The following is a 24,342-nucleotide window of genomic DNA, read 5'->3' on the forward strand; positions in this document are numbered from 1 at the left end:
TTTGTCACTGTACAAGGTATTTAAAATACAAAGAAGAAATATAATTCAGGCAATATTTCCAAAGGATGTGCAAGTGCGCAAAGACACAAAGTTCACGTGATCCACCACCACACATCACACATCAGGACACACCCAAATCTCGTGCCCTTGATCTACCCAAGTCCACGCTCTCAGCACGTGCGATACGTGCCACAACTCACGCCCAAACCGTGAGACGCACACGTGTTCCGCATGGTTTCACTCGCTCACCTCACACACATAGTGCACCCCCACACGCCTCGTTCGTGGCAGCAAATTCCCCCAAACACGCTCGCACCGCGCACGCGTGGCAATCCCCCGAGCGTGAGCGCCCCCTCCTCGCATGCTCGCACGCTTCTCCTTCCCCATCCCTCTCCCGCCCGACCCGAGTCGCCCGTCTCCGACCCCCTCCCTCCGTCTTCCCCTTCGGAGCCCCGCCCTACTCCTCGTGAGACGACGCCGTACTATTTATTTCCGGCCGCCGGAAAATTCGGGCACGGATTCCGGTGAAGCAGCTAGGGCTTCTGAAAGGGGGAATAGAAGATGGATCGGGTGGAAAATGGGAGTGGGAGCTCTGAGTGAGGGCGATGAGGTGGAATTCGAGGAGAAAATGGATAATTCCGGCCAAGGTGGAGTCAATTGCTAGAATTCGGCAGTTCCAGCTGGTTTTAGGAGGTAATTCAGTTCACTACAAGGAAAAGTTTACTTTGTGGTCATGTTTGGCTTCTGAGAAAATTTAAAAGCTTTCTCGTATGTGACTTGTGTGGAAAGTAATAGAGAATAAGCGCCTTGTTTGGCTGCTGAGAAAATTTGAGCAGAAGTCAACCTCATTAGAGCCAAATAGGTGTAAACAATCAATTTAGTAGGTTCTGTGTCTCTGTAATTTTGAACCATACTAGAATTATTAATGTGAGATATGTCTAATTTTCAGAGTTTCGAATTTTAACAGAAAATTGAGCAGGACCGTATCTGCATTGTTGAGAAAAATCTACTCCTTCAAGTGGTTTAATGTTGTCCTTCCACATTTTTGGTTTGTAGGTTTTGATTGGTGTTGCATGGTACGAAATTCAACCACAAGGGGAAAGCTACAGATCGCTGAAATTAATGTTGCTTCTCGTTTTAATAAATTACTGCTGTCAAAAGTGTAAATTATGAAGCTTATGACGACCAATAAAATGGCATAAGGAATTGATATGTCCTTGCTTGATTAGGGTTTCTCTCTCTTGAAAAACATAAATTCGGTTGCATGATATGTCGTGGTTCTTGTCAAAATTTAATACATATACAATTACAGAGAGGGAATTCGTACTCGAGCGTAGAGAAAAAAAAAAATAGCGGCAAGTTGAATTTTTCATATTCTTAAGCTTTGCAAACTTGGACATACCCCAATTCGACTCTCTTGTAGTTTAGTTTAGATTACACTAGATAATAAGCCCGCACGTTGTGGCGGGAACCAACTGTCATGAATGTACAGAGGGACACATGAGTGAATGAGGTCAATAAGAAAAGCAGCTTGACTTTTATATACATTCAACTGAGTATGGCTTATTCAGGTAAACCAAGAATCGCCACTATATTTGAAATGAATTTGGTGGATTAGAAACAGAATAATCTCACGCAACTAAGATCATCTAATGCTTTCAACACTATTTGCAACTCAACTACAAAACCTATTATTGATTAAGAATTAATTCCTAACCCATTACTGAAAAACCTAAATTTCATAAGAAAATGAAGAAAAAAAATGAGCAAAATTCTAAATATACCTCCTCAGAATTTCAGCACCGCTTTGATGATCTATAAAGAAGGCAGCTTGGGAGAGTTTGGAATCGAACTAAGGCATAAATTTTGGTCGCGGCGAACTCATCCCGGAACTTCAGAAACCCAAATAAAAAAATATGATGATTAAGTAGAGCAGCAAATGATTACACATATGTATAATATAATATATATAGAGATAAACACACAAACACAAATTAATGTTTCAATTTGTATCTTATCAAAAGCTTAAACCTCCAACTAATCATTCTCTCCCAGAGGTCATCAGAAATGTGATTCTTCTGAGAATCGACATTTAGGGAGAGGGTTTGTTCATCCCCGGGAAACCACAAATACAATCAAATAAGCTGCCATAAAGAACATTAATAAATGAAAAATACAAAACAAAGAAATAATAAGAAACCAAAATATGCATCTCAAAATCTAATCACTTTTTAGCCTGCTGGCCATTTTTAGTTTTAGACAGTTAAACCATGACTCAGCACATGAATGAAGTGAGAGCGTGAAAGATAAGTGGGATAAGCTAAAAGTCATCCTCAAGTCATGCATTAACTTTCAAACTGTTCCACAATAGCTAACATCTTTAACAAATGAATAACTTAAATGCTTAAGTTAGCCATAGGAAGCCTGCAGAACAAAGTTAAACATGAAGAATGAATAAAATGACAGACAGATTTAAATAGCATACCAAAAAAGGCATGCAACGCTGAATTCTTCTCAACTTACCTATTTAGTGAGTTATTGGACCTATTTAGAGAGTTACTGGACTGAAATGAAGCCAACTCTGCAACAGAGAAACAAATGGAAAAGTCAAAATCCAGAAATCCAAGTTTAACTCAATCAAATATAATAACCAATGAAAGTTGCAAGCTCCAAATACTCAGCAATGTGAACAAAGAAATTTGTTTTTCAAAGACTTAATTGGTCCTCTATTTTATTAATTATCGTTTGGGAAAGGAAATTTGAGACAACACCTTATCAAAGAGAACCATATATACATTTAAGTCATGGTACAATGGGCGGCATTCGCTGCTGCAGTGATCTAATGCTTTGGCAATGTTCAAAGCAACTGTTAGTCGTATAGCCCACTCAATGGTCCGATTCTCCCCTGTCAAGGAAGTGTGAGGTGAATTTATACCTGAAGCGCTTTGAAAAGATATAGGCAATAAATTTCAGAGGTCACTTGTTAGGAATATGAGAATGGGAAAAGCAAAATAGCAGTCACAATTTGAAATGAAAATAGCACACGTATAGATAATAAATCAGCTTTGTGAAAGTGGTTTGAGATCAGAATATTATTCTCAAGCAGATCAAATGCATTCTTCAAAGCGATGAATGACAAAAAAAATCAATATCTTATGTAAAAGAAGAGAAAATTATATCTTTGCAGGACTGTGGCCTCATCCAAAAGTCTAGCCAAAACAACATCTTAAAGGTAGTAGTCGAAAGTAAGAATTGAAACTGAAGAAGTAGGAAAAACAAAATGGTTAAACAGAAAACAGGCAACTTTGAAATATCCAACTTTATATGTCAGGTTTATCTTTGACAACACCATAGCATCTTTAATCGGTATGGCCTGTGCAAAATGAAATTGTCAATCCTGATTCACAGAGAAGAAAAAATCAACTCCCAAATAAATTAAGATGCTATCCAACATCCCTCCCCCAATCCCAATCGAAAATCCCGACAGCACAAACATTATTAGTCCTAACAATGTATAAATCTATATGCACACATATATTCACACAAAAATATATTTACGCAGATATATTTATATACATGGACAACATTGAGTTCAATCCAAATCTATAGTCCAAACAATGTACTAAACACATAATAAACATAAATCCAATGTACCTCCAACAGAGACTTGAACCATCTTTCGAGAGTCACCATAGCTTTCCTTTGCCCTTTTTCTCTGTCTAATCTCTGTAGATTTTATCTGGAAACATAAATACACTACAAAATCACAACTCGCTTATACTGGATCAATGTTTTGCTCTGAAATCTCTATTTTAGACTTAGTATCGAGAAACGAAAAGTCTTATATGCAAAAGATAACTCATTCATCACAAAGCAACTATACATTTGCAGTAACTGTTTAAATCAGAACATATGATTCTCATGAACTGCAGCATTAGCATTCTACTTAGAAACTTGTAGCCATAAAATTGAACATTTCACACCGTGTTTGATCGCATCAAAACAATCCGATTATTGATAATTACCTTAGCAGAAGCTTGAATTTCTCTGGCAGTCATATCCAAAGCAAGTGCATAACCTTACACCATCCGATTTTCGCTAATCAGATTTAAACTTAAAACCAAATCATTAACAGCATCATTATATTAAAACTAAATCATTAGCAGCAGCATTATTAACTGATTAATTAAACTAAATCATTAACAGCAACACTATTAACTGATTAATTAACTGACCTTCAAAAAATAAAATAAAAAGTGATTAATTAACAAATAACAGTAACAAAGATTACAAATTTACCCGCAACATAATCCATGGCGGTGGATTGTGAACATTGCGAGCTTTCTGAGAGATGATCACCACCACCTCATGGTCCAACAATAACAGAGGGTGAGGGACTTCGATCGTGCCGCCGTTCATCAAGTAAGACAACGACGGTTTGAGGAAAAGCACGGGCTCCTTCACAAATCAGAATTAAGAGAGGAACCGGTTGCTTTGCATTCTTGGCAACCCACAGTTTTCCCTCATATCTGAAAGTTCCCAAGAAAGTTAAAAGAGCAGAAGGAAATAATAACTGAACATTCTCCACGTTCCACATAAAGCTCATAATTAATTTTAGAAAATAACTTACTTGGCACGAATAAATTTCTCCGTCCCACTTCTGTCAAAATTTGGTGGCAATTCTTTTTCCCAATAACTGTTTCCCTTTTCATTACCCATGGGCTGCACAAAAGTACATAGAGTTAACTAACAGGATAATGAATCAGAACATAGTAGTCAGTTAGAAAAGATTAAAAATACACAAAGCAAGAATGTGAACACTGAACTTATGTTTTCTAACAAATCAAAGCACCCTAATAACAAAACAATGGAAAATCACAAACCTGGAAGGTCCTCTTGCACTCATCAACCAAGACTCTGAGCTGATTGAGCAGCTGCCGGACCATCCCTTGCCAATTCAAGAGCAAGCACACCATTAAAAATCTCAAAACAAACCGGAGCTGCTTGTTGGCCAAGCTCAGATACTATATGACCAACTTCATTTCTCACTCCTTTTAGACTAAAGTGATTTTAAAATGAAGGCTTACAATTTATTGAACAAATCTAAAGCCACATACATATATGCAGTTGAAACTCATATGTAATGTACCCAAGAGAGTATCTGAGTTTCATGGTAGAAGCCGCTGAAAATAGTTGGACACAAAGGCCTACCAATCAATCTACAAATGAGAACCTGCGCAGAACCAGAAAGATCAATTCCATCAACTATAGTACACAACAATGATCTCTCAAATAAAGCTAAAGCAAATATTAAAAAAAAAAAATTAAAAAAGGGAGAATGTTGAGTTATGTACGCCGAATACGTAAAAATACATTCGCGTGGGATTTGTAGAGAGACAATCTTCCCAATACAGGAACTCAAAAAGAGAAGCTTAGAAAGTTCAGGACAATAATTTCAGACTCAGGAAAAGCTGAAATTGAAGGCACATGAAAAATTGAGCACGCTAGATTATCTGTAGTTGGACGTAATAAAAATCCATCACAAACTAAAGAAAAAAAAAATTAAAAAACAGGGAATAATACCAAATTCTTGGACGAAAGCGCAAATATGGCCCCAAAAATCCCAGAAGAAGTAGATGACAACTTCAACCCAAAAAATTCAGAAGTGGAGAAAGAAGACAACAACCCAATTAGAAGACGACGTGCCTCTTATTTGCTTCCCACCAATCTGACTCCTCAACTTCAAATTGGGAAACAACAAATCAATTTGGTGTAATCGAGTGAAATCACATTATTCTGGAAATGATAAGGCATAGGTCTTATAAATTTAGTACATGACATCATATTGAATCTATAATTGTGTAATAAAAAGGAAAAAGAATCTGAATAGTTAAACAGACTGAAAGAATTGCACATGATCCATTGAATCGGTGACAGAGTCTTACTCTAATGAGAACTAATTGTCTCTACTCTTCTCTCTGAAGCACTACACAATAAGTAAAATAATACAGTAGTCGTATCAGGTCCTTCTTGATTAAAAGTTCATGTCTTGCACCTAATTTTCAAACACTCAAGCGTTAGTGTCTTAATACTTCTAACCCACACAGTCCAAAACAGAAAGAACCTCATTTGATGAAAATGCCAAAATTTTCTAAGAATGGAGTCCAAAAATGTATAACATCAACCTCATGTGGGGACTTGGCTAAAATTTATAAAAAGCCATTAAACTAAACATAGTTAGTTCTTCGTACCTTTGTATGAAGATCACACAGGAAAACGTTAGCATTCCTACATGCCATGCTGGAATTTGAGGGGTTAGATTACAGCCACATTTGAGTTCGACATCGAAAGTAAGCCCTCACTGGTGTGCTTCCACACCACATACTCTGTAAAAGAGACAATCTCAGAATCAGAAACACATAGATAAGAAATATACACACTATGGATATAGCAAGAGAAACTTAAGACACGAAAAGTTCAATCAAAGTGAGAGAAATCAACCTTTTTATTTTTTTAACCCAAAGCATTGAAAGTAGCAGAAACCATTCTTTTGTCCCCTTTCCCCCCTCTTCCCGTGTCATCCCTCACTCTTTTTCACCCTTTGAAACGATAATTGATATGGAAATCCCATAGATTCAGAAATCTAACCCTGAAAACTGTAATCCAGAACCTTCATGAATCACTTCCACAGAAACACACCGATCATAGTAATTTACTGATCAATTATACCAGTGCATTCATCAAATAAGCATTTCCAAAATACACACTTAGCAGATAAACATAACCTAAGCCACAAATTCACACGGATAGAGAAAATCAAGTTCCACAACCTACAAAAACAAAGTGGTAACTGAGAGACCGTTTGAGGGATTTGAGACTGAGCTTCTTCAATAAACAACATACCTAGAACTCCCCAAGCTTTCAAATGGAAATTAAACATTTAAATAGCTTATATTAATTTAACAAATTCTTTATTAGTGGAGTAAATTTATAACCACCTATTTCCTGGTAAGAAAAAAAAAATTCAATTTTAAAAAAGAAATGTACTTTTTAGTTCAATTTCCACAGTCATAGTAATTTACGTGGACTAAAATTAAGATTAACCAATACATCCAATCAACTGCAACTAAACAACTTATAGTAATTTAATCTGTGTTTGTGGATATATGAGAGAGAGAGGGAGAGAGAGAGTAATCTATTATAAAGCCAACCTTCTTTGAATTCACGTCTTGGTCCTCCTGTGGCTTATTACCAAAACTCTCCACTGCATTTGCAGTAATGCCCTCTGCTTCTCCTCCTGTGATAATTATCATTGGGTAAGTAACATAAGATGAACCAACATTTGAAAAGTATAAGCAGATAGACCAACCCAGATAGAAAACACCTAAATTTACAGCAAGATGAAAGCTTAACGGATAAAAAAGCTAGGTAAAAAATAGTTAAATTTACAGAGAGATGCGAAAATAGGGTGCAAACATAATGTGCCTCTTTTTTAATGTGGGTCAGTGAGGGTAAGAGAAAGAGAGTGTGCCCTTGGTGTTCTCACTCTCAGTGCAACCTTGCCTGACAGAGATATAACCTTACTACCAGAATGGAAAGAAGCCGGTAAAACAGCATTGGTACTTACATTGGATATATGCAACCTGCTCTGGGAGCAATGTATCCAAAGTGGCAGTTCTCACCTACAAAAGCATCCAAATCATCAGGATAATGCAGGGAAAAATAGAACCAAAACTCATTAGCATAACACATAAAATATGGAATTGAGTACCATACAAATAAAAAAATGAATTTGAAGTTTTTACCCCAAGACTCGTGTGGATCCCTGAACATTGCATGCATATGAAGATACCATGATTCACGCTAGCCAATCGTGGAGCTCTGCACCAAAAAATGGAAACACTACAACAAATTAGAAAAAAAATGTTTAACATATCTGTTTGAGGTTACCCAGACAACATCCAGTATGAAAATATATAGGATGTTGTTTAAATTGAAAATATATGTACTATTGCTGCCATCACATATCTGAAAGCTAAAATTATATTTAAGACCTAATATCAATTGGCAACTGTTAATTGACTACTCTCTTTGATGACATGCTTCAACTGAAACAAAGGTTCTAGGTAATTACATCTTTTATATGCATGCCTCTGTTTCTCCAAAGATCAGTGACGAAATGCTTTCATCATCCTTTGTAGATCTGTAACAGAGACAAACAATGAGAAACATGTAATTCAATTCTTGATCGTTACTAAGACACTTAATGAGGATGGAATCAGAAGTATGTCATTGCATTTCTTGATTGTCATTCCAATATGGATGTTAATTGGACTCTATTAATATTTAACCTATCAGATGAGAAATTAAACAGAAGAAAAATCAAAAGTTTCTTAACTGAACATGCTCATGAATGGGTAATAGGTTGCTGATACAAAGAAAAACAGACAGATTTTATCTACACATCACCATAAGAAAGAAAACGATCACGAAGTACTTTTTTTCTTGGCAACTTCGTGGAACAGAAAGAAGCAGGATACAAAAGGGGCAAAACAATCTTCTTACTCGTACATCAAAGCAAAAGAACAACCATTATATTAGTATGCCATTATCATCTGGGGAACAAATCCAATTGGCAGCTTTTACATACCTACAATTATAAGCAAAGTTTGGAATTCACAAAAAATACTGGGCAAATACTAAGACTGCCATTTGAAAAAGCTAAACAACAACAAACTTTGACAAATTAACTACAACTAAATTCAGATGACATTCGATATACGAAGACATTCTGAGAAATCAAAGGCTCTGAAATCAATACCATATTTCATGTGCCTTTTACTGATAGTGAACCCAGCAGCAGAACCAGGATAAAAAAATTGATTTAGAACCTTGCTATCTTTGTCCTTGTAAATATGATATTTTGGCATCGGCAATATATCACAAAATATATATATATATACATATATATATATATATATATATATATATATCTGAACTCAAAGAAAATATAGAATGAACATAAAAAAGGCAAATTATGAACGTTTAGAAGCTAATTTCATTAGCAATTAAAGCAACCAAGCTCTCTCAACATCACGATTCAGAACCCCCCGGAACCCAGAAATTTAATGAAAATTTTTCTAATCATTCAATTGGATTAGACAAAATCACGAATTTGTTTCTAAAGCCCAATTATATTAAATCACAAATTTGAAGCAGATTTTGACATGCAATAAGTCAATAAGATAGGAATCGCTTCAGACTAACCTCGATGGCAGGGCCTCCGGAATCGCCCGATCCGAACCAAGCTCCTAGGTTATAGGGAGATGCCGTTGATGTGAAATTCAACACGCAAACCTTTGACGCAGCTGTGGCAGCTGGTGGTGGCGGGGGTTCCACACTGGGAGAGACTCCAGAAGAGGAATCTAATTTTCTGGTTCAGAGAAAAAGGAATGAAGGAAAATAGTGGAGAAGAGGGAAAACGTTGTTGAAATCTTGCAGGAACAACCCTAGGTAGAGCTTTCGAAACCAACCCCCTTCCCTCCCTCGAATCGTACACCCCCTGTGACTCTGTCTGCCTGCAAGCCGCACGCCTTGCTCTCACCAAATCTCTATCTCTCTCCCTGTCTCTCTTCTCTGCTCGCTCGCTCGCTCTCCCGACAGCATGCTTTCACCGAGTGCCATCGCAGCTCACAAAGAAAGGAAATGAAAGTCGCTAACCCACCCAACCCGTTCGAAACCCTACAGACTAAAATGACCATCGCACCCCTGCCTTTCCACCATCATCAACACGCGGCATGAAGATCAGCGGCGGAGAGAGTCAGTGGCAACCTCGTAAATAAAGTGAAATTCGGCTCCAAAGACTATTCATTTGTACAGTGCAATTGAAAAGCCTTCTTTAGACTAAAGTAATTTTAATATACAACATTTTTTTTACTTTTAACTTATAAAGCTAAATACATGTGCATGACATATAAATAGAGAGGATCCTTTTCGGTGAGACCGTTTACTGCCATGTTTTATAACTAATTCACTCATGTATTGTTGCATGTGTAGATTTCTTATTAGCGCTAAAAAACTTCTACCGCCTCTTTATTCATTGTTCGAAGGAGAATAATATTGTTGAATGTTGTTGATTGTCCCGATAAAAGTGACTCTAAACTCTAATTTTTCATTCTGATCGGAATATGATGGTACATCACATGTTTTCATATAAATATTGGAAAATTTTACTTTTTAAGTTATTAAAATTTTAACACATATGTCATACAATTTGTATAATGACACGTGATGTACCATTCCGTGTACCGATCATACTGAAAAATCTCTCGTTCACCGTTGTTGATTGTCCTGATAAATATGACTTTCTTTTTTAACTCATTTAGTTTCGGCTTCAAACCCTCTTTCTCCTTAATTAGCAGTATTTTCTAAGTAATATTAGTAGTCAACTCACAAAAGATAAATTCGGTTGCTTGATTAGGGTTTCTCTCTCTTGAAAAACATAAATTCGGTTGCATGATATGTCGTGGTTCTTGTCAAAATTTAATACATATACAATTACAGAGAGGGAATTCGTACTCGAGCGTAGAGAAAAAAAAATAGCGGCAAGTTGAATTTTTCATATTCTTAAGCTTTGCAAACTTGGACATACCCCAATTCGACTCTCTTGTAGTTTAGTTTAGATTACATTTTAATATACAACATTTTTTTTACTTTTAACTTATAAAGCTAAATACATGTGCATGACATATAAATAGAGAGGATCCTTTTCGGTGAGACCGTTTACTTCCATGTTTTATAACTAATTCACTCATGTATTTTTGCATGTGTAGATTTCTTATTAGCGCTAAAAAACTTCTACCGCATCTTTATTCATTGTTCGAAGGAGAATAATATTGTTGAATGTTGTTGATTGTCCCGATAAAAGTGACTCTAAACTCTAATTTTTCATTGTGACCGGAATACGAGTGTAGATCACATGTTTTTATATAAATAGTGGAAAATTTTACTATTTAAGTTATTAACTTTTTAACACATATATCCTACAATTTGTATAATGACACGTGGTGTACCATTCCGCCGATCACATTGAAAAGTCTCTCGTTCACAGTTGTTGATTGTCTGGATAAATATGACTTTCTTTTTTAACTCATTTAGTTTCGGCTTCAAACCCTCTTTCTCCTTAATCAGCAGTATTTTCTAAGTAATATTAGTAGCCAACTCACAAAAGAATAGCAATCACATGGCGATAGATACATAATCCAAATGACGGTGTACCCTGATTATCTTTTTCTTCGTTTTCACACCGTCCCACATGTCACATGTGTCTTTGTCTTGAGCTTTGACTACTTGAGGGAATTTGATAAACAGGATGTGCCTCAAATGAATCAGTCCCGAGCTGAAAGGGGTTTGGAATTTTGCCTTGCATGCATGGTGCCTTTCTTGGACCTTTTCGTCTTTGTCTTCGTCTTCATCAGGGAATTTGATAAACAGGATGTGCCTCAAATGAATCAGTCCCGAGCTGAAAGGGGTTTGGAATTTTGCCTTGCATGCATGGTGCCTTTCTTGGACCTTTTCGTCTTTGTCTTCGTCTTCATCCTCTGCTGTTCTGCTTTTCATTTGCTATATACTCTTGTCCCTTTGTTTTCTAGTTCCCTGTTCAGAGGAAGAAAACATATGACAACAACAATAAAAATCAAAACCCAGTCACGGGCTCGTATAGAAGGATTCTGTCTTGCTACTTTTATTAGCAAAATAATAAGAATATTAATAACGACCCTATGTCCTATATTTTGAATTTTTGTTGAAGGAATATTATACACAAGAAAATAATAAAGAGATCATTTATTTAGACCACATGTCACCAACAGAAATTAAACTCGTTCAACAAGCACTTAAGTAATACTTCAATCATCAACATCAATGTTACGTGGTTTACAAAATATGCTTTAAGTAAATGATTTACCTAACATTACTTATACACATATAGAAGAGCACTCAATACTCAAGTATTACCTAGTTAGTAGTTTAATATAGCATTAACAACTGATTTAGGTCAAATATTTTTATAATTTGAACCCACCTCCGGTCCAACATAAATAATAAATTAAAAAACACAGTAGCCGAATTTAAGAAAATAAATAAAACCAAAATTTATGAAAATTTTGATTAAAAGAACTTCAATGCAAAATTTATACTTTTATATTTGCTCATTTGTTATGCGAATATTTGTAAATTTGTGGGGTTTGAAATATGAGAAAACGGATCTTGGGGACATGTTGGAATAATCCAACCTCGATCTTAGCAGATGTTTTGCGTAAGGAGTCCACCCCTACACGTAAACGATGGTCACTTAATTATTATGAGTAGAACGTCTCAAGTTCATCTCATATTGATGGTTAGCTCGATACCTTTTTAATGTTATATAATTATGTGACTTAATGTAAATTGCGCCCTTTGTACTTAATAATGGCAAATTGTACATAAAAAGAACTCATGTTCGTTATGGTGCCTTATGCAATGTGGGAGATTAATGGGTATTGTGGTTGTTAGTTAAGGTATCTAATAAATATTTCAAACACGAAGATATATAGACTCAACAAACAAGAACACGACTAATGAACTATTCAAGTAATACAAAACAACTACTGAAACGCTACAAATGCATTATAAAATCACTAAATAAAGGACTTTCAAAATGATATTCTTCTAAGAATCATTTGAAAGACCGCTTGCATCTTGACATTTTAAAGTTCTTTTATCTTGTTGTTGTAGTGCAGTTCTAACTATTCTAGCTTATGTTTCATGAAATTTAAAATTATCTTGACCAAAACATAGTGTAATTTTTTTCTTAAAATAAACGGATTTTCTACATTAAATTAATCTAAATAACAAGAAGAGAGATTCGTACTTTAGTGCAAATGAGAGAACATACTGTTTTTTCACTTGGGGCTATTTGATAACCATTTTGTTTTCAGTTTTTATTTTCACTTTTTTGAAAATTGAAATGTTGCTTGGTTAACTACTTTTAGTTTTCATACAAAAAAGTGAAAACTCAAGGTCAAATTTTGAAAACTCAAGATAGTAGTTCTAAGTTTTCAATTTTCATTTGAAAAATAAAACATGAAAATAATTACCAAATAAGATTTTAATTTTTAATTTTCAAAAAATGAAAATAAAAACTGTAAACGTAATAGTTATTAAATCACCCTTAGCTAACTTCAGGTTAGATGAAGAGATTGAATGCGAATGACAAAGTTATTAATGTGGGATGAGTTACAAAAGTAAAAGAGCCATCTCTATTACATTGGTTATTAAATGATCCTTAGCTAACTTCGGTGAGGCTATCCTCGTCCGATTGCTCAATCGGGTATTGTAGGGCCCACGAGTAGCCTGACTAATTTGGTTGGGGTGGAGGCGGATCCATTTCCATCTAATCCATCAAGTTCGAGATCCTGACCGTTGAAATTTGATCCAACGACTACAAATAGGGAACTCTTTTAATAGCTATAATAAATGTAGCCGTTGGATCAAATTTCAACGGTCCGGATTAGGTGGAAAGAGATCTGGAGAGGATCCCTTTCCGGGTGGAGAGAGTTTTTTTCTAATTTTGGGGATTTAAATTGCCCAATTGTCCAAGAAAATTGGGATCTAGTGGACTTGCTCTTATAGGGTAGAAATGCACTCAGGCAATTACTATTTTAGAAAAGCAATGATTATCTATTGCCCAAGAAATTGGGATGGAGTGGACTTGCTCTTATAGGATGAAGATGCACTCAGGCAATTACTATTCACAAATGCAATAACTTCCTATTGCCCAATTAATTGGGAAATTATTGCCTTATGGGGTGGAGTTGCTCTTATGGCTTCAATGTGCATATCGTTATTCTAATTTGAAACTTCTCCGTGACGTCGAGTTTTTGCATCAACATTATGAGAAATATTCCAGTGTACATAAAACACAGTCTAGTACACTAAGTGTTATAATATAATTGATTAGAAATATTTTTTCAAGTCTCAAATTAATTATATTATTGCACTTGGTGTACGAACCGTCTGTTCTGCAGATGAAAATTTTCTTCAACACCACATACAATGGAACTTAATAATTGCCTTGCGCAAGGCCCACACCTGTAAGCTTCTATAGTTCTTTTTAATATTTTATTTTTTTTAATTTTAATTTTGATTATATAGGGTGACACTAACTTCAAAAAGAAGATAGTAGGAAGGGCCATTTAGATGACTCGACAAGTTTTGATTCAATTTTAGATCATCAAATTCCAAACTCATTTGGTTTGAGTTACTTGCAATGGACTATAAAGCAAGCTTTTGTGATCTCCTATTGGGCCTAGAATTATTCATTTGAATTTTACGAAGCCTAAATTTTAGGGAATCTTAACGAAAAGTTTCCGGTACTGTTTACTTTAACGAAAAATCATATTTTTACATTAAAAAGTCAATTCATGTACTATTTATTTTATCCTTTATTTTGTCCTTATTGTTAAAACTCAAAAGTTTTGAAGCACTTTTCATTAGTTTTCTTTAAATTTTATCTTTCAAAATCGTTAGTCATAAAAGTGTGTGCTTTCAATTTCAATTTAAAATTAAAATTAAAATTAAGCATGAAATATCAATTCGTTATTAAATCAAACAACGCGCTATCAACTAAGATAACATCGAAATTGACAATTTTTCGAAACTTCAAATATTCCAAGTATTCCCAAACTAGAAAGATTGTTTGACACCAAGACATTTTGGATTGGAAATCGGAATTCTTGTTTCAATTTGATCCGTCCGAAATCACCCAAGTCTAGCTGCTAACGAAATTAAAATTTTAGATGGGAACCTCCACGTAGATTGCAGCTGAAGATCAATTTTGATGGTTCGGTTATTAGCTCCAAGGCGTCAATTGGATTTGATATCAGACATAAAGTTGATATGCCTATTGTTGCTAGAGCAAGAAACCTGGTAGAGAATAACAGTTCTACAGCTGTGGCTTTAGCATTGAGGGATACTCGTTGGTTGGCTAAAGTAAAGGATTTCAAGAACGTTTGTGTGGAAGGTGATTCTAAACTAGTCATTGGTGCTATTACAAGCTTCTGCTCAACTCCTTGGCAACCGAGGAACATTGTAGAAGACATCAAGTGGTTGGGAACTTATTTTGGCTCCATTTCTTGGAAACACGTTTACAGGAAGACAAATTTCTTGACGGATGCAATCACTAGCTTTGATTTTAAATTTTAATGTCTGGGATAACTTTACCTTCCTTGGCAAGAAAAGCTTTCTTATTCAATTATATTGAAATTGGTTGTGATTGTGATCGCATTTTTCAGTGATTTAGTTTAAAAATAAAAAATAAAAGGAATTGCCTGCCCAATCAATGACGTGTACGGTGGATGATGGTCTGTGACAGTCCATCCGTCACCGCTCATACCCACGAAAAACCGTTTTCGTTTCGTTGAGCTAAAATAACTGTATCTTATATCTGCAAACATCATCACGGGTTCTCTCCCCGCCACTCCACCTGTTTGGTTCCCGAGAAAACTTTCTGGAAAATGAAAAGGAAAATCGCCTTATACCGCCACTCCACTTCCCCTAGAAAGTTCCCTGCAGAGTAAAACATCAGTGGCTGCTGATTCCGAAAGATTCAGAATGGCACAGTTCTCATCTCCTCAAGTATCCCATAAACTGAGGCTGCCACGCCCGCCGGGTGCTTGTTGCAAAGCCACGACAATGGCTTCGTTGTCGTCCAGCGGGAAGACCGCGATAGCTTCGCTGAAGCTCTCTCAGGGTCTTTGGGGCTCGCCGGAGCTCAATTTGTGTCCTTTGAGACTATTGGGGAGTGATCCGTCTAGGAGTTTTGCCGTGGTGAGAGACAGTGCTGAGGGGACTGTAGCGGGTGAAAATGTTGACCACAACAAGGTGAGGATGTAGCAGCAACTCCTCTGTTTTGAATTCAGTTTTGTTTTTCAGAATTTAATTTTGGGGTGCTTTGTTTGGAGGACTTGTGTTTGTGCTGTCATAATTTGAAATTTGGAACCTTTTTCTGGTTTGATGATAGGTTGAAGACTCTTCGCTGGAAAAGTTTGAGGAGCGTGATTTTACTGGCACGCCATATGTTCCTGTATATGTCATGTTACCCGTGAGTTTCTGAGGCACTCTTTTCTACTCTATGTTGGCTTTTGAAATTTGTTATTGTTCATTGTCAATTTGTAAACTTTCAATCCTTAACATTGATCAAAGCGAAATCTTATGCGAAAATAGGATCCTAATTAATCGTCTCGTATTATAAAAGACTGTCTAGCTGCGTACGTGTTACTTGTATATTTGTACTTGGTTTTTAATCATTCTATTGTCAAATTGTTAGATTGTTAATCGAGACTGTCGATTAAGTGAAATCATGTTTGAATGTGTGATCATGATTAACAAGTTAGCCTCACAATGGGCTAGCAATTATATGGTTCAAACTCGCCTTTGGCGAGAATCGAACCTAAGACCTCTCACTTACAAGTGAAGAGGAATACCACTTGATCGTAATACTAAGTGGCTGACTGGCTATTGTCTTAGGTAAAGGGGCATAAAAGTCTTGAGTAGATTGCGGAAAAGTAATGCACTGATAGCTTTTCCTTTTGTAAATTAGTTTGCGAGACTATCAGTTAAAACTCATTTTAAATAAGAGAAAGATTTTCTGCTTTACATTTTTCCTTTGAATATGCATTTTGGATATGGTGTGCATTGTCTTACTCTGTATTGCTGTAGGTCGTGATGTCATTACACGAGTGTGGAGGCAATGTCACTGTTTGATGGTGAGAGTTTCTATTCTGTTATTTTATAATGGAACCAATGCAGGTTTACTTCGACTACATGAGGAGTTTCAGAGTTGAATTTGATGAATTTTTTGAGGAAGGAATAATATCAGAAATTGAAGTTGGATTAGGTCCGTGTGGAGAGCTACGGTATCCTTCTTATCCTGAACAGCATGGTTGGAAATATCCTGGTATTGGTGAATTCCAGGTACCTTAATAAATGGTGATCATTCCTTTCATTAGTGGCATGCATGATAGCTACGAGTTGACAGTTATTTCTAAATGTTAATTTAGTAGCCCTTCGTTCATCTGTGATTATGACCTTCAGCCAGTAGCTCATTTGATTTATTACTTCTATCTGAACTTTGAAATAGTTCTCGGATTCAACCTGGTTCGGTGCAGTGTTATGATCGATACTTGATGAAGAATCTGACGCAGGCTGCAGAAGCAAGGGGCCACTCCTTCTGGGCCAGAGTACCAGACAATGCAGGCTCTTATAATTCCCAACCACATGAGACAGGGTTTTTCCGTGACGGAGGTGATTATGATAGCTACTATGGCGGATTCTTTCTTAATTGGTACTCCCGTGTTTTGATTGATCATGGTGACCGTGTACTTGCTCTGGCCAATTTAGCTTTTGAAGGCACACGCATTGCTACAAAGGTGAGTCACTTTATTGGACATTAGTTCTACACGGTTCCCTTTTTTTTTTTTTTTTTTTTTTTTTTTTTTTTTTTTGTGGAGTTTCTTTATTTGATTTATGAGCAGGTATCAGGTATCCACTGGTGGTACAAGACTGCCAGCCATCCTGCTGAATTAACCGCTGGATTTTACAACTCCTGCAATCGTGATGGGTATGCGCCAATTTCTGCAATGTTAAAAAAGCATGAGGCTGCTCTGAATTTCACATGTGTTGAAATGCGCACATTAGACCAACATGAGGGCTTTCCGGAAGCACTGGCAGACCCCGAGGGATTAGTTTGGCAGGTAAGCACAGAAACTCATGTGTAATTACTTCCTGGATTTTAAGCATATGTAAATCACCACCATTCGGAAAAGTGAGCTGGATGAGTAGAAACTTAAAAAGCATCAATTAGAATTTTGAGCTGAATATGCATACTTCTTTTATTCTTGGGAAGGTGGCCACATTTAGTGTCCGAGTCAGTTGCTATTTTGTGAATAATGGATCTGCTCAAATTCATTCTTCTCCATCTGTCAAACAAATACTTTAAAATTTTTCTAACTAACATGGGCAAGTAACACTGGATCAAGAGGGGCGGTCTGTTGTTACATGTGAAATGTCAGTTTCCCTTGGATTATGTACCAAAATATTATCTGTGTAGCTTTTTTGTTTTCTTTTTGATAATGTTTTTGGATTTCAATTTTTTTCAGGTGCTGAATGCTGCATGGGATGCTAACATTCCAGTTGCTAGTGAGAATACTCTTACTTGCTTTGACAGAGAAGGCTACAACAAGATATTAGAAAATGCTAAGCCCTGGAACGATCCAGATGGCAGGCATTTATCGGCATTTACCTATCTCAGATTAAGCCCAGTTCTCATTGAGAAGCATAACTTAACGGAGTTCGAACGATTTGTCAAGAGAATGCATGGTAAGAGTTGTAAGACCACATGGTTCTCTTTTCGTGCATTGCTACACACTCAAGCATGAGCACACGTTTGCACAAACTCGCATATATTTCATTTTATAGAAAGAAAAATGAGTAATACAATGCACTCTTTGGCACGTCCTCTTGTACACTCAGAAGTTTTTTTTTCTCATATTATGTTGTGTTGCTTGGTTGCACCCTTTGAATAAGACCCCTGCATAAGCCAAAATCAGGCATCTCGGATAAGCTATAATTCAAGCCTTCTCTCTAAAACTGGAGCTTATACGAGAAGCTGAAATCCAATTAATGAAATAATGTAACTTCTTCTAGCCAAAGGATCAACATTGGTAGAAGCTCTTTGTTTACACATTTCTTATCAATCAAAGCTGATTCAAACTGACCCTACACTCACATTTACTGAATTTCTTACACTCCAAGACATGGAAAAAAAAATTAAAGCATATTCTGTTGTCCTACGCGTCTATCAATTGTCGCTGCATTTTGTTTTCGGATAGATTACCATGTATATAATCTATATCATATGCCTGCTGCTATGATCTGTACAATACGCTTGCTATTATGAGACGATATGTCTCACATGGTGTAGCGCTTGCTTTGTTTTTTCTGTTGGCCTGATCCAACATCTAAATTTAATACACTTGAAAACGCAGGAGAAGCCGCTCCTGATGTTTAGATCAACTCAAATAGACAGCACACCGGTTTCAGGGGACGGACGAGGGGCTTGCTGCTTCGGAGAGAGATTAATAAAAACTTCGACTCGTCTGTGTGTGCAAATCTACATATAGGAATAATAAAAAAAAGTTTTCTAGCATTCTACAGGTTTGGTGTATTAACTGATAAAACTATGGTTACAAACTTGTAACCGATGATGGTAATTTATAAGATATTTCCATTCCAAATCTCATGTCATGAGCCTTGTTTTTAGCTACAAGTTACTAAAAGTGACGAGAAAGGATACAAACAACACCCCACTTGTAAGTGATTCCAAATCAGCTCAACAACGATGGTTGTTTGTGTGGTTGCAAATGTTGATGGAGGCTAAATTGCACAAATCATTAGTGCGCGAAGTGGGTTATATGTCAATGTTACTCGTGTGCACGGGTGACACAGACATATGACCCGCACCATATGAATGATTCGTGTAATTTGACTAATTTTCAATTAGAGATGGGGACAATTGATTGCACCGCATGAATGATTCGTGCAATTTGACTAATTTTCAATTAGAGATGGGGACGATTGATTGTATTGGCATTGTATGATCGATAATGTTGTTCAATGCAATTAATATATCATTTTTAAATGGTGGGGAATTCAATGACGCGAGACTTTAGAATAATAAAAAATTATATGACTTTTTAAGTCTTTTGACGGAACAAGAGTTGCAGGTTCACAGTTGGAATAATGAAATTTTCACACAATTAAGACAAAAGTCTCACTTTCTAATTGATAGATATTCTTGTGTTTGACTTGTGACACATGACACTTTTATTACGGTTTAAAAAAGCATAAGGGGGATTTGTGTGTGTATACCACATGGATAGGTGACCTTCATGTCAAGCACCAAATTTTGTCCAAATGTGACTCCATAATTAGTTCATTTTGTTTCATATTGATCAAACTCGGTTCAATTACAATGTATATCATAAGAGGTTTGGGGTGAAATCCAAATATCATATTCTTCTTCATCAAGACATCAATGCCTTGTCTACTGGGGCGAAGCCAAAAAATAGATGGACAAGTCTGATGAAGAAGCTCATTAAGCTCGTGAAAGGTAGGCCATGGCAATCCGTGCAAATGGGCAGATGAGAAGAACAAAAATAAGAAAACCTTTGACTGCTTGATAAGCTAGTCAGTCTACTATAGAGGACCAGTTTCTTCAATATAAACCTCGAATAATAGTTCTTCACTAATTAAATCTGTTTTTAAAGTAAGAATTTATGATACATTATTTCACTTTTATAACTAAGAACTTGATCATCACCTAGCTGCCAAAGAACATGTTATCTCTACGTTTGAACATATTGGGTCTTGAATGTCACCCACAGCCACAGGAGTCTCTTGTGGGCATAGAGAAGGCCTGGGGGGCATTTGCAGACATTCAACATCTCCTCCAAGCATCTCGATGACTTTGTGCATCGAAGGGCGATCAGTTGGCTTCATTTGAATGCACCACAAGGCGGTTATAACCATCTTTCTGATTACATTCTTTTCCTCCTCTGTTACATTGTCCATCTCCAAGTCATTTCCCACATTATACTGATCGTATACCCACAGTGGGAAGTAGATTTGGCTTGAATGCTCTACCGTTGTATTCAAATTCTTCCTTCTGCTTGCCATTTCCATCAACAACATTCCGAAACTATAGACATCGGCCTTGTGTGAGACGCCTCCAATATTTTTGTAGAACAATTCAGGAGCAATATATCCCATTGTACCTCTCGCTGCCGTCAACGTGACAATGCTATTATCGACGGGATACAACTTTGCTAGCCCAAAGTCAGAAACCTTTGCTTTGAAGTTCTCATCAAGAAGAATATTATGAGGCTTGATATCGAAATGGAGAATTTGCATCGCGCAACCTTGATGTAGATACTCAATCCCTTGAGCCACTCCAAGAGAAATCTCATACATTTTGTCGATAGTTAAAGGCACACTTCCTTCTTTGGAATAAATGTATTTATCAAGAGAGCCATTAGCCATGAACTCATATACTAGAGCACGCTTTGAGCCCTCAACACAATAACCAACGAGTCGCACCACATTGGCATGGCGAATCCTTCCAATGGTAGCTATTTCACTAATGAAATCTTGGCCATTAGCTTTGGACTTGCCCAGAACTTTAATTGCTACAAAACGGCCGCTGCGTAACTTTCCTTTAAATACTGAGCCATAGCCGCCTTCGCCCAACTTATCCTTAAACTTGCGAGTCATCTGCTTGATGTCCGAGTAAGAGTACCTTATAGGCATGAAATTCTTATCGCGCTGTAGAAAGTCTTCTATTGTACTATACATTGACAAATGTCTTCTTCGCCATTTATAGACTAAAAATACAGCCACAATTGGAATGCCAAACAGTAGTCTTGCTGGAAAAAATAAACCTGCAAAAAAATATATCACCGAAAGAATCATAAGAAAAGAAACTTACATGTTAGATCCACACTACCTTCAACTTTCTTCAACTTCTTTTGTTTCTAAATTACATTTTACTTTGTTTGATTCATGACAAGTTGGAATCTACACACGCACATATACAACTAATAATTCAAGCTTTTCTTACCGATGCCCATCAGTATTTCCCATCCATGCACTGCAACAAAATAGCAAAGAGTAACAGCCAATTATATCAACGGCTATATGTTTGAAAAGTGAATAAAAATCAAAGACTTGACTACATATATGCAAGAAATACAAGCTCCGTCTTACCGATGGAATGGAATGGAAACCATCGAGGAAGGTATCCTGCAATAAATACCAAACAAGATTCAGCAACGGCAAAACACTGGAGTACATAGACAGAAGCTAGCATTTGAAGAGACAGTCCTTACCAAGATCCGCGGTTCCATTCAGAGTATAACCTACAGTGACAGAAATGAAAAAAATACACAACATTAGCAATACCACAACGAGTCTTCGTTAGTGTTACATCATCAAGTTTTGAAACATACATTTTCAGCGAGTCCTACAATTACGCTTTTGGCATATAACCAACAAGTGAATGCCAAATTTCAAAGATGATTTAGTTTACTGCCTGCCATGTTTACTTATAGGGTAATTATTCACAACCCCAATCTTGGGCCACACAACAAATTTTTACTTCATTTTTTTGAACATTGCAATATCATACATTAACCTACGTATCCATTACAACGTTAGACCTCTGTCTCCTTATCCATCAATTTGTCTGTTAACTGCTTACGTAACAAACGCGAGATCCACTCTCTCGCCCATCTGAATTGAAAAATTAATTAAATATTAATAAATTAAGAATTTCAAAATCCTTCGCACACTGCTGCACGCTAGTGTGCGAGACTACTCAAAAACCTTAATTTAGTACCATTTAATTTCTCCTCAATAGGAAAATTAACGAAAAGTTCAAAACAACTTTAGTTTTAATGAAAAAGAACAAATAAAGGTGTAAGTAAATAGTACCAGAAAAGGTAAAAATGTGATTTTTCGTTAAAAGTGAACAATACCGAAATTATTTTGTTAAAACTTCATTTCTCAATTCAATTAGGCGAGGGAGTGCTAGCAATTGCAAGGTCATCATTTAATAGACAAATAAATGATAAAAATACGGAAGTCTAATATTGCAACGAATTTATAAAGTAATATATGATGTTGCAATATTAAAAAAAATGAGGTATGAGTTTGTTATATGACATAATTTACTCTTACTTATAATTTGTTGAAAGAGGATACATGTTGAAATCTAACTACAGAAGTTAGAGGCTTGTGTATACTAAGTTGTAAATATTGAATTTTAAAGAGAAACAAAAAGGAGAGATTTATTTTCTTCATTTTTGTTTTGGAGAGGGACCACTTACGGATTTGAGCCCATTCATATTGAAAGAAACCTACAGTGAAAGAACAAAACAACATCAGCATAACAGCCGTTAGAAATAACATTCAAGTTGCTGCCATTTGTTGATACCTCTACAGCATTAGCATATATAAGAAATAAAGGGATATAGTTTTGGGAAATGGCCATTATATAAGAAAAATGGTAAATTATACTTTACCATCTTACTTTTAGAGTCGATATCAATTCCTTACAATATTTTTAAAATATTTCATTTTCATACTTCAAGTACTATTTTATTTCAGTACAGTAAATCTATTATATTTTTCATCTATTGATTCTTTAAAAACTGATGTGATTGCCACATTTGTGTCACGTGGCTGCCAAATTTATACCACGTGGTAATTTTTTTTATTCATTTAAAAATAAATAATTTAAAAGTTATTAATTTAAAAAAAAAAAAAAAAAAAAAAACACAACATAACCCATCTTCTTCCCCGACCCCCCTCCCTGCAACCCAAACCCCCCACCCCACCCCACCCCCACCTCCGCCGCAACCCCCACCACACCGAAAACCCAGCTGGGTTTTTTGGAAGCGAGAGTTGCAGAAGACACACAGAGGTGCCCCCACGGAGACAAGGAGAAGAAGACGGATCGGGTCTTGTAGCTGCTTTCTCCTTCTAAGCCCACTTCTCTTCTCTCTCTCTCTCTCTCTCTCTCTTCTTTCTCTCTCTAGAATTCCCTTTGTTTTGACTGAGGTCTCCACTCACAATGATGGCAAGGACTGCTGCCACATCGTGGATGGTAAGGTAATCTTCTAGCTCCTAAGCTGCGGTTTTCAGTTAAATTTGTGGATTTTGCATCTGGGTTTTAATTTGAGGGTTTCTGTGTATGATTGAATCTGGGTTTTAATTTGAGGGTTTCTATGTGTGATTGAATCTGGGTTTTGCTCTGATTGGATCTGTGTGAAGTGCTTTTTTTTCGTCTTGAGAATTTAATTCCCCCTTTTGATTTTGGGGTTTTGGGTTGAATAGCTGGGTTTTTTTGGGGTTTTGGGGGGGGGGGGGTGTGGGTATGGGGGGTTTGGGTTGCAGGGAAGGGGGACGGGGAAGAAGATGGCTTCTGGGTTTTTTTTTTATTATTTATTATTTATTATTATTTTTTTAAGGGACATTTAGATCCAGGTCCAAAAAAATCAGCTACTTTTGGATTGAGTCCAGTTAGATATTCTTCCCAATTTAGGTCTAGTTGATCTCATCTTATTCCCGTTTTGCCCTTTATAGTAAAAATAAATATATATTTAAATTTCCTAATTTATGCATTATTTACTCAAATTTGAATTTCAAAATTTGAATCTTCAAATTCCTCAGTCTAGCCACAATTTA

The 24,342-nt window shown here is 36.3% G+C and overlaps 3 protein-coding genes and 1 long non-coding RNA gene across 6 annotated transcripts in view; 2 read left to right on the forward strand and 2 right to left on the reverse strand.

The window, feature by feature from the left end:
* Positions 1-24,342, reverse strand: part of LOC103932520 (LEAF RUST 10 DISEASE-RESISTANCE LOCUS RECEPTOR-LIKE PROTEIN KINASE-like 2.1) — a 101,169-nt gene that overhangs the window by 73,934 nt on the left and 2,893 nt on the right. Inside the window, exons 2-6 of one of the 2 annotated variants that reach the window (XM_048566003.1) lie at positions 22,983-23,012; positions 21,984-22,013; positions 21,862-21,897; positions 21,716-21,745; positions 20,380-21,536 (exon numbers count right to left, since the gene is read on the reverse strand). In XM_048566003.1, the coding sequence (XP_048421960.1) occupies positions 20,416-21,536; positions 21,716-21,745; positions 21,862-21,897; positions 21,984-22,013; positions 22,983-23,012 (1,247 nt within the window). In that variant the 3' untranslated portion in view covers positions 20,380-20,415. Of the gene's footprint in view, positions 1-20,320; positions 21,537-21,715; positions 21,746-21,861; positions 21,898-21,983; positions 22,014-22,982; positions 23,013-24,342 lie in introns of those variants that run through there. The other variant, XM_048566002.1, reaches the window with a different exon arrangement.
* Positions 35-1,552, forward strand: LOC125469094. Its single transcript, XR_007251380.1, has 2 exons — positions 35-693; positions 1,057-1,552. It is a non-coding gene; the product is annotated as an uncharacterized LOC125469094 (long non-coding RNA).
* Positions 1,510-4,934, reverse strand: LOC125469093. Its single transcript, XM_048566024.1, has 8 exons — positions 4,884-4,934; positions 4,631-4,722; positions 4,300-4,529; positions 4,026-4,078; positions 3,655-3,739; positions 2,772-2,905; positions 2,524-2,581; positions 1,510-1,892 (listed from the first exon to the last, which is right to left on the reverse strand). Exons 3-7 carry the CDS (start codon positions 4,313-4,315, stop codon positions 2,549-2,551), a joined length of 321 nt encoding a protein of 106 aa, XP_048421981.1. The 5' UTR covers positions 4,316-4,529; positions 4,631-4,722; positions 4,884-4,934; the 3' UTR covers positions 1,510-1,892; positions 2,524-2,548.
* On the forward strand, positions 15,503-19,335 carry LOC125469090 (beta-amylase 2, chloroplastic-like). 2 transcript variants are annotated; one of them, XM_048566016.1, is made up of 7 exons: positions 15,503-15,921; positions 16,061-16,141; positions 16,849-17,013; positions 17,208-17,468; positions 17,574-17,792; positions 18,198-18,417; positions 19,141-19,335. In XM_048566016.1, exons 1-7 carry the CDS (start codon positions 15,652-15,654, stop codon positions 19,218-19,220), a joined length of 1,296 nt encoding a protein of 431 aa, XP_048421973.1. In that variant the 5' UTR covers positions 15,503-15,651; the 3' UTR covers positions 19,221-19,335. The 2 variants fall into 2 exon arrangements, with proteins under 2 accessions (XP_048421973.1, XP_048421974.1); XM_048566017.1 differs by having other exon boundaries at positions 15,510-15,921; positions 19,086-19,335.

Source organism: the organism of the source record quoted next, unplaced genomic scaffold (assembly GCF_019419815.1).
Source record: "Pyrus x bretschneideri cultivar Hongxiangsu unplaced genomic scaffold, Pyrus_bretschneideri_v1 Contig40, whole genome shotgun sequence".
NCBI classification, from domain to species: domain Eukaryota; kingdom Viridiplantae; phylum Streptophyta; class Magnoliopsida; order Rosales; family Rosaceae; genus Pyrus; species Pyrus x bretschneideri.